General features: G+C 63.7%; 1 protein-coding gene across 2 annotated transcripts in view; it reads right to left on the bottom strand.

Moving 5' to 3' along the window:
• Positions 1-1,259: 1,259 nt before the first annotated feature.
• Positions 1,260-12,628, bottom strand: part of KCNH2 (potassium voltage-gated channel subfamily H member 2) — a gene marked incomplete at both ends in the record, with an annotated part of 31,889 nt that continues 20,520 nt past the window's right edge. Inside the window, 11 exons of one of the 2 annotated variants that reach the window (XM_080701931.1) lie at positions 1,260-1,409; positions 2,463-2,640; positions 2,949-3,135; positions 3,212-3,484; positions 3,779-3,878; positions 4,127-4,320; positions 5,680-5,932; positions 6,251-6,450; positions 6,766-7,153; positions 7,799-8,227; positions 12,023-12,234. In XM_080701931.1, coding sequence (XP_080558057.1) covers positions 1,260-1,409; positions 2,463-2,640; positions 2,949-3,135; positions 3,212-3,484; positions 3,779-3,878; positions 4,127-4,320; positions 5,680-5,932; positions 6,251-6,450; positions 6,766-7,153; positions 7,799-8,227; positions 12,023-12,234 — 2,564 coding nt within the window. Of the gene's footprint in view, positions 1,410-2,462; positions 2,641-2,948; positions 3,136-3,211; positions 3,485-3,778; positions 3,879-4,126; positions 4,321-5,679; positions 5,933-6,250; positions 6,451-6,765; positions 7,154-7,798; positions 8,228-10,247; positions 10,356-12,022; positions 12,235-12,628 lie in introns of those variants that run through there. The other variant, XM_080701932.1, reaches the window with a different exon arrangement.

Consider the following 12,628-nt stretch of genomic DNA (forward strand, 5'->3'; position numbering starts at 1 on the left):
TGCTCACAGTTCCCCCCGTAGCCACCACAGCCCCTCTGGAGCCTGTGTTTGCACACGCGTGTGCGTGCACACACGCACACACATCTGAAGGCACACACGAACCTGGGACCCTTCACTGTCCCTGCTATCTGCTTTGACTTGTTCCCCAATAATGAGAATGATCCACCCTGAAACTCCCACCCACTGTCGGAAGCCAATGTGTCCAGAGTCAGAGTCCATGGGAGGACCAAATATACAGGGTCGAAATAAGGCCTCACTAGCCGGGCGTGGTGGTGCACACCTGTAATCCCAGTACCGGGGAGGCTGAGACAGGAGGATCTGGGTTTGTGGCCTGACTCGGTAACTTAGGGAGGCCCTCCACAACTTGGTGAGACCATTTCAAAATAAAGAATAAAAAATAGGGCTAGGGGTATAGCTTGAAGGTAGAATGCCCCCGGGTTCCATCCCCAGTACCTTAAAAAAAAAAAAAGGCCAAACTGGGGGCAGGGGTGGAGGCCAGGCTCTCACCAAATGAAGCCCCAAGTTGGGTCAGTGGGGGTGCTGGGCTCATGAACTATATGTATGGGGGACACATGTGTGGCTGTGTCTGTGCAGGGTCAGCTTTGAGAGCCAGCAGAACAACATGGCCCCAAGGGGCTGGACCCAGAGATGGCATCCCATCACAGCCAACTCTACACTCAAAGCAGGCTGTGCAATCCTTTGCTATCCTGAATCCAGGGCCCAGAGGACGCCTTAATGACCTGTGTGGGCTCCCTAGGAGCACCTGCATGTCTGGGCAGCCCTGCAAGTCCCGGGTCCCCACCCAGAAGCATCCCAACAGGAACACAGGATCCAGCAGTGACGGCCACCAGCACCCCGGAGTCTCCTCAGGATAATTATTTATTATTCATAGTCATCAGCATCTTCATTAATTATTCATATGATCCTTAATTATTATCCTTAACAATAAGAGCAGTAAATAGCAGAAAAGTCCTTGAGGTGCCTAAGGCCCAGGGCCGGGTGCCTGCGGGCAGTTAGACCAGCTAATGCTCCCGGGCAGTGGGGGCCACAGACCCCCGTCCACTGCCCGGCCCTGCCCGGCCCCTCCCAGTGGGGCCCAGGGGCCCGCAGGAGAGATGGTCCCGAGGGCGGGCGGAGCTGCTTCTTTGCTGTCCTCTCCCCTCCACGGCCAGGGCCTCCTGGGCAGGGCCTCCGAGGGGAGCAGCCCAGGCGGTGCCCTGAACCCTGGGTGAGCCACGTGTCCACACTGAGTAGCCCCACTAACTGCCCGGGTCCGAGCCGTGTCTGTGCAGAGGCTGGGAGGTGAGGGCCCCCAGCTGGCCCGGCAGGGAAAGGCGTCGAGCGGGGCCGTCTTGCGGGTGCTCTGGGGCCCCCGGGGGGAGCTCCTCGAACGCCATGAACTGGGAAACCTGAAAAGAAGACAGGGTGTGAGCAGACAGGGGCCAGGAGGGGGCGAGAGGAGCAGACAAGGGCCTTCCAGGCTGGGAGCAAGGTCAGCGGGCAGAGGGGCACCCGCAGGGGACAAGGAGAGGGACGGTGGTGGGACCAGAGATGTGTGCTCCAGGGCAGGCACCCAACAGGGACGGCAGGAAGACTGGAGGCCCGGCCTCTTCCTCCCCAGGGGATGGGCAGGTGGATACAAACCCAACCCGCAATAAAGAGTCTCTGAGCTGGGACAGAAAGAGAGAAAAGGCTCCTCCCTGCCATTCTAGAAAGAACCCTGAGGACTAGAAACGAGGCGGGCCGGCAGCCAGGAGTCTGAAGGCCAGGGAGAGCACCAGGGCAGGCGGGAGGGGCTTGTGGGTGCTGCCGAGTCTGCTGGTGAGATCCCTGCGGGGGAGGCTGTGAAGAGAGACTGGCACTTTTGCTGACGTGGGCCCTGGTGTCTGCAAACAGGAGCAGGCAGCATATGGGAGAGGGGCGATGCCAGCGAGGGGGAGGGGCAGCGCCCGGGAGCCTCTGGGAGCTGGCGCGGGGAGGCCAGGCCGCCACCGTCCTGCGGGAGGCCAGGACACACATATCTGCTCAGGAGAGGGCACACCGCAGCCAAGGCCCACCTCCAGCAGGAGGGAGGAGGAAGGCCCAGGGAGTCCCACCCCAGCCTCAGCCTCCGCGCCTGGAAATGCCAGCTGCTCTGGCGCAGCAACACAGCCAGAGTGGAAAGCTGGACCGGGCAAGAGGAAGGCTGGGGAATGTCACCGGGCAGGGGCCTGGGAACCTGTCCTGAGACACACTGGGCCCACACCCGGGCTGAGATCCGGCCCTTCAGGTGGTGCCGGGACTCCAGGCGACTCGGCCTCCTGGCTCCCTGGCTCCCCTCCCCTGGCCCTGAGGCAGCCTTCCCCAAAGGATGTGGGTGGGAGCTGGAGCTGGGGCACACGGCCCAGCAGAAAGGGGCAGAGTAGGTTTGGGATGGGATCAGGGCTGGGGGTGCCATGGGCAGGCAAGGGGCCGGCACCTACCTGAGAAAGCGAGTCCAGGGTGAGGGTGGGGATGGGGCTGATGGGCAGCAGAGGGGAGGTGGAGGTGGGGCCAGGCCCTGGGGTAGTCACAGCACTGTAGGCAGGTGGGACCAGCGTCATCTGCCTCTGTAGCAGCTGCAGGACAGTGGCCATGTCTGCACTCAGCCGGGTCTCCAGCCTGGGCAAGAGGGAGGGAGGGCAAACTTGTGGCCCAGGGGGAGGGGGTGCTCGGAAGTGCTGGCTCCAGGACCCCCGGGGGTGGGTGCGAGGGGATGCTTGGGGAAGTGGAATCCTCTTGGGGATGAGGGGCGGGTCCAGCCCAAGCTGCCTCTCTCTTCCCTCTGGGTGTGGTGCCCTGGCTCAGGAGAAGGTGGCCCTGCCTGGACACAGGCCTCGGCAGAGCAGAGCCCTCCCTCTACCCTCCCAGGGTAGAGAAACCCCAGGCCGACTCCCCGCACTGCCCACCCACTGGGCCGCCCTGCATACCTGTTCAGCTGCCGCTGGAGGGCGTCCAGCCTGCTCTCCAGGTCACCCCGCGGCCTGCGGCCCGGGCTGGACAGAGGGATGTTGAGGAGGCTGGGGGCAGGGGCGGGGCAGCGAGGCAGCTCCTGGTACTGGCGGCCCCGACTGTCCCCCCAAAAGCTGAAAATGTTGGACACCCCAGAGAAGGCGCCTGGAACCAGAGAGTAGCATAGCAGTGGGTTCGTGGCCAAAAAGGCCTCACCCAGCCCATGGCCCCAGGGGCCTACCTGACAGCGGGTTGCAGGTGTCCCTGCTCTTCTCGCCTTCTTCTGTCAGGGGGTCCCCGCCCGGCGGCTCTCCGGGGGGCCTGGGGCTGGAGAAGGGCACCAGGCGGAGGGGGCTGGAGCTGCGGCCTGGGCCCTCGTCGTCACTGCTCTCGGGGCTGGAGGGGCCGCTGGACGGGCTCTCCCCCCACGGCCCTCCCGGCCGGCCCCGGCTACTCGGCCCGGCCCCCGCCCGGCCCGGCCCCAAGGCCGACACCTCTCCTGGCTGCTCCGGGTCTGTGGGAACAGAGAGCAGGCAGACCTCAGAGCAGGGAGGGGACAGTGGGGGCGGGGGGGGGCGGGAAAGGGCCCCGGTGGGGCTTGTCCCACTTGTTCCTTCCCTCTTCCACTCTCAACCTGAGTGCTCCCCTCCCCCCGCCACCCCGGCCCTGGGAGGACCCGGAGGCAGGGGAGGGCTGGGGGCCGTGAGGAGTGGGTGATTGGGGGAGGAACCGGCAGGTGGAGTGGCCGGGATGGAGCATATGACCCCGCCCACCGCCCGGCCCCGCCCACCGCCCCTCCCCACCTCACCCTTGTCTGTGCGCCTGCGGAAGGACAGCTTGCGCTTGCGTTGCCGGTTGAAGCCCCCCTCCAACTCCACGCTGCCAGGGGACCCCGGGATCATGTTGGTCTGCAACCAAGAGCGGTGTCAGGGCCCTTGGGCCCCTCCAGGCCTCCCTCTCATCTACACTGAAGAGCTGGGCTGGGCTGCTCCCCGGGGGTACTGCCCCGAGCTCCGGCCCCTGGATGAGGGCCGGTGGGATTTCAGTAGCCTGGGCTGGGGCAGGCTGGAAGTAGAGGCACATCCTAGGGCACATGAGGGGCAGCCTCAGCTGGGAGAAGCCCCTGCTGAGCAGCCAGCCAGGCCGTGGCCCTTACATCTCGCAGGTTGAAGGTGATCTCCAGGCTGGACCAGAAGTGGTCGGAGAACTCGGGGTACATGTCCAGCACCTCCAGCAGGTCGTCCCGGTGGATCTTGTGCAGGTCACAGTAGGTGAGGGCCCGCACGTCCCCGTTGGACTTGCCAGGCCGCGCATACAGGTTGAGAGGCTCTCCAAAGATGTCGTTCTTCCCTGCAGCCCACGGGGAGGACAGGCTTCAGCCCATGGGGCCAGCGTCAGAGGCCACAGGAACCTTATGTCTAGCATCTGGGCCCTGGGCTGGAGCATTTCCCACGGGCCAGCCCCCAGCCTCCCAGCCAGGGAAGCATTAGCCAGCACCCTCTGCTCCCAGCGGGCAGAAGGGGGCCCAGGGGTGGTCAGTGCCTGAGGGGAAAAGGGCCAGGATTTCAGGTCTCCCAGCAACTGGGTCCCAGCCAGGAAGACCCCCTGGGAGGCCCCAGCTCTGCCTATGCCCTGGCTTCCTGGGGTTGAGACCCCACTTCTATCCCTGGACCCTGTAGCTGCGCCCCCATAGGCAGTGTTCTTCAAACTCTAGATGAAGCAAACCCAGCATTTTACTGAAATAAAATAGGCCGGCATAGCAGGGCACAGAGGAGGACGGACGAGACCAGAATGCACGGCACGGAGTGTTGCGCTGTGAAACCTAGTCGTGTGACGAATGTGCTTGTGGAAACCGTGCATGTGTTTGTGCCAAGAAATAAAAATCTAAAATGTTCTAACATGAGCCATGACCCGAAGAGTCTGAGGCACCTGACCCTACAGCACCAAAGAAAGAACAGGGCAAAGGCGAGGTGCCCGGGCCCCCGCACACCTCCCCACGCGCACGGGCGCGAGGTGCCCAGGCCCCTGCACACCTCCCCACGCACACGGGTTGGGGAGAGAGCAGGGGTTGGAAGGAAAGGGGCAGGACATGGGCATGACTCATGAGACTGTGGAGACCACGTGCCCTTGGTAAATCCAGATGCTCAGACTTTTGGTGGGCATGCCTCCCTCTGCTGCCCACCTTGGAGAATCTAGACTTCATCCTACTTTGTGTGTGTGTGTGGTACTGGGGATTGAAGCCAGGGGCATTCTGCCTCTGTGCTACACTCCCCCAATCCTATTTTATTTTTTATTTTGAAAGAGGGTCTCACTAAGTTGCAGAGGGCCTAAGTTGCTGAGGCTGTCCTCAACCCTGTAACCCTCCTCTCTCAACCTCCCAGGTACTAGGACTACAGGCATTCAGCACCATTAATCCTCCTGTCTCAACCTCCCAGGTACTAGGACTACAGGCATACCATGCCCGGAGGTGTGACCCTCTTTTAAGGAAGCAAAGTATGTCTGCTTGTGGGAAAATCCTGAATTTCCCTGAAACTCAGCCCCACAGGATTCCTCTGCTGCCCCCCTCGGAGCACCTGAACTGGGTGAATTAGAGGAGCCCAAGGACCCTTCCTGCAGTCCCAGGCCCACAGCCTGGACGCTGCGTATCCAGCAGGCTGAGGCCTCTCTGGGCTGCAGTGGGAATTTCCCGTCCAGTGCCCCTGCCCTTACCCAAGATGGCCACGACAACATCGCCCCGCAGGATCTCGATGGAGCCCCTGGAGATGAAGTAGAGGGCGGTGAGCAGGTCCCCGGCGTGCACCAGCGTGTCCCCGGGCGGCGCGTGCGTGGTCTTGAACTTCATGGCCAGGGCCCGGAGGCAGCCCTTGGTGGCCCCGCGGAAGGGCTTGCAGTGCTGCAGCAGCGAACGGTTCAGGTGCAGGCAGATGTCGGCCTGCAGGCACTCGGGGAAGCCCTTCAGCACCTGGGGGAGGGCGCGGCTCAGGACACTCTCCCCTGGACTCTCCACTGCCCCCACCGGTGTCAGGGGAACCGCCTCCTCCAGGCGCAGAGACCCAGGATGCTCCAGGCCTTGGGATCCGCATCTCCGAGGCTCCCACTGCGCCACCACTGGCTGGGCACCCTGGTCTTTAAACCGCCCAGCTCACTGCAAGTGCAGAAAGCAAGTCCTGCCTGCGTGCTACTAGGACTTGGCCCATCAGGGCCGGCCCCACTGGGAGAGGCCCCGGAAGGAGGGCCGTGGGCTTCAGTTTCCTCCAGGGTCCAGAAGGAGGCGGCTCACCGCGTTCATGTCGATGCCGTTGGTGTAGGACCAGGCGTGCTGGAAGTACTCCTCCAGGCGCTGGCGCAGCGGGTTAGGGATCTGGTGGAAGCGGATGAACTCCCGCACCCGGAGCATCTGTGTGTGGTAGCGGGCAGTGCCCGAGTACAGCCTCTGGATGATGGCAGACACGTTGCCGAAGATGCTGGCGTACATGAGGGCTGGGGGCGTGGGTGAGCGGGCCGTCAGCAGCCGCAGGGACCCTGCCCGCCCAGGGGACCCTCCGCTGAGCTCAGGCCCTGCAGCAGGCCAACGACACCCACGGTCCGGTCACGTCTCAGTCTGAGAGTGGACATACACATGCTCAAACGCACGCCAGCCTGCAGCATCTCCCGGGGTCCCAGCCTCCAAGCTATGACGTGGGTGTAGCCCGGGGAGTCTCTAGCAGGGGCCTGATGAGGGAGGGGCTCCACCCTAGGCGCCATCCCGAGGCTCAGGCCCCGCCCCTGCCACGCCACGCCCCCGGGCGCACTCACAGCCAATGAGCATGACGCAGATGGAGAAAATCTTCTCGGAGTTGGTGTTGGGGGAAACGTTGCCGAAGCCCACGCTGGTGAGGCTGCTGAAGGTGAAGTAGAGGGCCGTGACGTACTTGTCCTTGATGGACGGGCCGCCCAGGCCGCTGCTGTTGTAGGGCTTGCCGATCTGGGCGCCCAGGTTGTGCAGCCAGCCGATGTGCGAGTCCATGTGCGGCTGCTCCATGTTGCCGATGGCGTACCAGATGCAGGCCAGCCAGTGGGCGATGAGCGCGAAGGTGCACATGAGCAGAAACAGCACGGCGGCGCCGTACTCGGAGTAGCGGTCCAGCTTCCGCGCCACGCGCACCAGCCGCAGCAGCCGCGCCGTCTTGAGCAACCCTATGAGCTGGGAGGAAGGCCCGGGTTATTCCGAGCGGGCCCAGGGGCGGCGGGCTCGGTAGACCTTGCAGAGGGTGTGTGTCAGAGGTAAGAGCCCTGAAGACTTCCTCCTAGAGCGTGTGTGGTGCTGGGGATTGAACCCGGGGACGTTCTGCCTCTGGGCTATACCTCCAACCGTTTCTGGTTTTGTTTTGAAACAGGGACTCCTACATTGCTGGGGCTCTGCTTAGTTGCTGGAGCTGGCCGGGGACCTGCGATCCTCCTGTCTCAGACTCCCAGGTACTGGGATCATCACAGGTGTGCGCACCACCCTGCCTGGCTCCTGCCGCCTCCTCCTAGTCCCTGCGGCCACCCTGTATGCTGCTCTCCCACCTGGCACCTGGCACCAAGGGCTCATTCATCTTCGTGCCAGCTTTAAGCTAAAGCAGTTAGAGAAATGAGGAAGCAGGGGCTCTGGGCGGTACGACGGGCACATCAGCGCCTCCCCAGGGTACGTTTGTGTAGGTAAGAAGACAGTAGCCCCTTTGAGTGGGCAGATTTAGTAAAGGAGCCCTGCAACCTCATGGGTAGCTCGTGCTGGGGAGGAGTGTGCACGGACTTGTTTTCCTCTCCTCCTCTCCCTCTCTCTCTGCCCCCTACCCATCAGCCCTACCTCCTCGGAGCCAGAGCCAAAGATGAGCAAGTCGAAGGGGATGGCGGCCACCATGTCGATGAGAAACCAGCCCTTGAAGTAGTGGACAGCGATGCGGCCAGGGTGGCTGACCACCTCCTCGTTGGCATTGACATAGGTGGTGCGGAAGTTGATAAGGATGTCCACGATGAACATGATGTCCACGATGAGGTCCACCACGGCCAGCGGCTGGCAGGCATAGCCGCAGTCGGGGGCCTGGGAGCCCTCTTCCGTCTCCTTCAACAGGAAGGCGGCTGAGTAGGGCGTGAAGACGGCCGTGTAGATGACCAGCAGCAGGATGAGCCAGTCCCACACGGCCTTGAAGGGGCTGTAGTGCAGGATGGTCCAGCGGTGGATGCGCGGCGCCTGCAGCTTGTACTCTGGCAGCACGTCAGCACCCAGGGACAGGACCTGGATGGGTGGGGAAGGTGCCAGCAAAGGGTCAGACCAGGCCAGGGACTTCAAGGGCAGGAGCTGGTGACATCCCTGCTGAGGCCAAGTAGAGTGCGGGGTGGGGGCAAAAACTCTTCCATCAGAATGCCCGTTCCCCAGCCAGGGAGCCCTAACCCAGACCTAGGCACTACAGTTCCCAGAATGCATTGCCGCAGCACAAGGACTTCCTGGCTGGCTCCACATAATTCTGACAGTTCCCAGAATACCTGAGTTCCACACTCCATGCAGTAAAGCCCAGAACTGCTCTCACGACCAACACGAACCTACCGATAATAACTTGCCACTGGTCCAGAGACACCAGCCACCTAGTTTCAGGCCCCTTGGGCTCCCTGGGGACAGACACAGATACTCCCGCCCCCACTTTCTCTCCCCAGGCCAATCTCCCAGTCTTACAAAGGGACACGGAGGACATGCAGAGGGCTGTGCGCAGCATGGCTCAAGAGCAGCATGCACCTGGACGGCTCCCACTCACAGACAAGGGGAGGCACAGGCTATCTCCTCAACACTCGAGAGGGGGCCGCCCCCGGAGGAGGAGGCAGCAGCCATGACGCTCTTCCTCCCGAGCCCAGCTAGAGAGCTCAGGCCAGCTTTGCCACCTGTCCAAGAGGCCTCTGTGTGTCCCCCCTGTGCCAACCCCTGCCCCTCAGAATCCTCTCACAGATACCTGACTGGGTTGCCAAGAGCCCCTCCTCAATCCCCCCGCCCAGCCAGACCCAAGGCCTCACCCAGCCCCCAGAGCTGCTGGCCCCTCTCCCAGGAGCCAGCGCTGAGACCCAGACCCCACTGCCTCAGGCCTCTGGGCTGGATGGAGTCCCAAAGGCTGCCATTCCTGTTCAAGCAGGGATCCCCTGGGCCTTCCTGCACAGATTGAGCTATTTGGAGAACATCTCCTTAGGGGAAATAACCAGAAGGTGAGGTGAGTCACAGGGGGTCCCCAGGCTTCGGCTTCTGCTCTGCCTTCAGCCCAAGTGGCCTGCTCCTTAAGGGAGAATGTACACAGGGTGGTGGCCTTTCAGAGGTCAAGTGGAAACGGAAAGTAGCTAGCCAGGACCCCACAGGGAAGGAATAAAGAAGGTGGCTGCCCCTGGACAAGACTCCCGTGTCTAAGGAGTCAGGCCCATGGGACTATACTGGGCCACCGCTGACAGCAGCCATTCTGTCCCAAGTCTGCACACGGCCCCAGCACACACGCATACACATGTCGAACAAGCTCAGGACACACGGTCTGGATTCGCCGTTGTCCTCCGTCCAAGAGACAGTCCCAGCTTTGCACCGGCAGCTTACCCACGGCCTCGGGTTGGGTATGTAATCCCAGAGGACACTGGCCAAACCTTGGGTCCTGCCACCTGCACCTGTCCCCCCACTAGGAGGACACAGAGGCGGCAGGGGAAGGGGTGGCAGGGTGGGATTCTCAGACATAACCTGAGCCACCTCCAGGCTGAGACGAGAGAGCCACTGGGGCCAGAGAGGCGGCTCCCAGGATTGCCTGAGGGACAGTGGCCCAGCATGCCCCTGAAGAGGTGAGCCAGGCACCTCGGCATGATGCCCTCACCACCCACCCAGTGGCCTCTGACCCCGCCCTCCTGCCACTCCAGCCCCTTGGACCCCTGAAAGCAGCCCAGCCACAGGGCCGAGCCCCAGTGCCTCGGTGCCAGCCTGGCTGCTGCCCACCCACTGGCACTGTCCCCGCCTGGGGCTCCTTTGCCTCCCCTGGCCTCCCTGCCATCCTCTCTGGACACCCTCTGGTTCCTGCTATCTCTCTCTTCCCTTTGCATTCTGAACTAGGAGGCTGAATAGGAGCAGGGTGGCCCAGCAAGGGAAACACGGGTACCCAAACCACGGGTGGGCCAGGAGGAGAGCCAACACCCCAGGGTTTCCCAGAGCACCCTGCTTCACAGGCGGGCCTCATCCCCACTCGCCGCCACCTGCCTCAGTGCCCAGCCCTGGGAAGGAGGAGGAGGGTCTGGGGGTCACCTACCTCCTGGGCGACCAGGCTGGAGATACGCACGGCTCGCCTCACCCGGCCTTTCTGGGCCCTGGGCCGCAGTGTCCCTGTCCCACTCGCCTTCCCCGCTGGGGCTGCCATTGAGGACTTGGCGCCCCCCAGCCTGCCCGCCCCAGGGCCTGAGGGCCCAGCCAGCGCCTCACTTGAGCCCCAGCAGCAGCCCCAGCCCAGGCTGTGCCCCGGAGGCTGGCCGACGGGCAGCCAGGGCCGCCTCTGGCATGCAGCCAGGGTGGCTGGGGCTGGGCCCCGGGGCTGGGGTCACCTGGGTAGTGATCCTGGGCTGCAGCCTGCCTGGCTCATGCTGCCCATGGTCCCCCAGTGTGGGCCCCGCTGCCAGGGTGCAGCGCCCGCTCTGCCCGCCGCCGGCCCAGCAGCTGCGGTTCCCACCGCGGCTCCTCCGGCGGCCCCTCCTCCTCCCAGGCCCCCACCCCCACCCAGCCACACTGGGCTCCCCGCCCCGCCCGTGCCCGCCCTCCGCCCAGTGCCAGGCCAGCGGCCCCCTCCCCCGCAGCCTGCTCCAGGCTCCTGCAGCCGCGGATCCTGCAGCCGTGCCCCTCCCCCTCCGCCCAGCAGCCCGGCCTGTCATCGCAGATTAATGGTCTCCCCAACACCCCCGCCCTGCCAGTCCAGTGCAAAGCCAGCCAGAGTCAGGCAGAGACACCCAGAGACGGAGAGACGCCCAGTGCCCGGCAGGGGCACCGCACAGTGACACATCCAGCCTTACGCACACAGACCCACACGCAGTGCCTGCGTCAGGCCCAAGAGCAGGCAGCCCAGAGCCCAGGTGGAAAGAGAGATGCAGGACTAGAGGGAAGGGGGGAGGCAGCCAGATAAGGAAGGGCCAGGAGTGAGGGAGAATGTTCTGGAGTCAAGGCCAAGGGGCTGGAGACCTGGCAAGGACCCAGAGAGCCAGAGGCGGTGGGAGGAGGGCCGAGAGGCTGGCCAAGGGAAGTGAGAGTGGGCAGTCCCCTCGCACGCTCCACGGGCAGCTCTGCAGAGGGAGCAGCTTGGGACAGGCCTCCCCAAATGCCCCGGGCCTCTCTCTCGCTTTAGGGGTCCCGCTCCTGACCTGAGAGCTCCCAGCAAAGGAGGGATGGGGTGAACTGGGCAGTGGGGGTGTTGTAGACCCCTTGCGGCCAAATGCAGACAGAAGAACAGACTGGCCCCACAGCAGGGTGGTGTTGGCCAAAGCCTCAAGGCTGTGGTCATCTCAGGCCCAGGACTCAGGGACTTGACCCACCACCCCCTCCCCGGCCCACAGGGGAAGGAAACCTCCTCTCCCACACTACAGGGCAGGACTGGCACCTCTAACCATCCTCCTACCACCAGCTGCACCTCCACAGGGCTTGGAAAAACCAGGAACTCATGACCTTGACTTCCGTGACCCCTTCTAACCTGAAGCCGTGTGCTGTTGGCAACCCCTTGCACACACACCTGCTGCCGTACCTCCAACTTGAGGCTGGTCTCTCCCCAGCCCTCCCCCGTCCCCGCTGCAAGTGCCCGTCCGCCCCCTCTGCCCTCCAGCTACACACCCCATCAGTTGGTCCTCCACATCTGCTCATCTCAAAGCCACCTCACCCTTCGAACTGTCGCCTCTCCCACCCCAGCTCTGGGATGTCTCCTTCTGCCAGTTCACGGGGCCCTCCCTGACCAGCCTCCCTGCCTCCACTTCTTGGCCACAGCCCACGCTCCCCCTGCCCCTCCAAGCCTCTCGGAGGCAAGGGAGAGCCAGGCAGCTGGGCACCCACCTGGGTGACCTTCTCGGTGACATTGTGGGTCCGCTCCTTTATCTTGGGTGCTATGATCTCCCGGTCACTGGTGGGCGAGGCCAAGAAGGGGTCACCCTTGAGGTCCACAAAGTTGAGGGTGATTTGGGGGATCTTGCTGATGGTGCGGTAGCGCACGAGGTCCGAGTCTGAGGTGGAGTTCAGCAGGCCACTGCGCAAGGGGTGCATGGCCCCTGGGGTGGAGAGGTAAAGCCGCGTCAGATGGGCAGGAGGAACTGAGGGCGGTCAGACCCTTCCCAGAGCCCGGAGCGGAGGCCCAGCCTGCCTGGGCCAGCCAGGGCCGTGGGGGGACAGAGACCAGGGGGTCAGCTCAGGAGACCTGTGGGCACAGAAAAAGCAAGGGCCAAGCCCCCCACGCCTTAAGGAGACCAGCCAGGATGCGGCTAGGAGATGACGGCCAGCCCGAGGAGGAGGAAGAGTGTGTCCAACCAGCACCCAGATGGACACAGGGCCCGGTGGCGTCAGGAGTCCCTAGGCCTCTCCTGCCCTGCCCAGGTGCCATGGCCCACCCTGCTGCCCCCGGACGTCCTGGGACAGCTGACTCTAAGGCCAGCAAGGGCTCCGTGA

The sequence above is a fragment of the Muscardinus avellanarius genome (assembly GCF_963383645.1).
Source record: "Muscardinus avellanarius genome assembly, chromosome: 9".
Taxonomy (NCBI): domain Eukaryota; kingdom Metazoa; phylum Chordata; class Mammalia; order Rodentia; family Gliridae; genus Muscardinus; species Muscardinus avellanarius.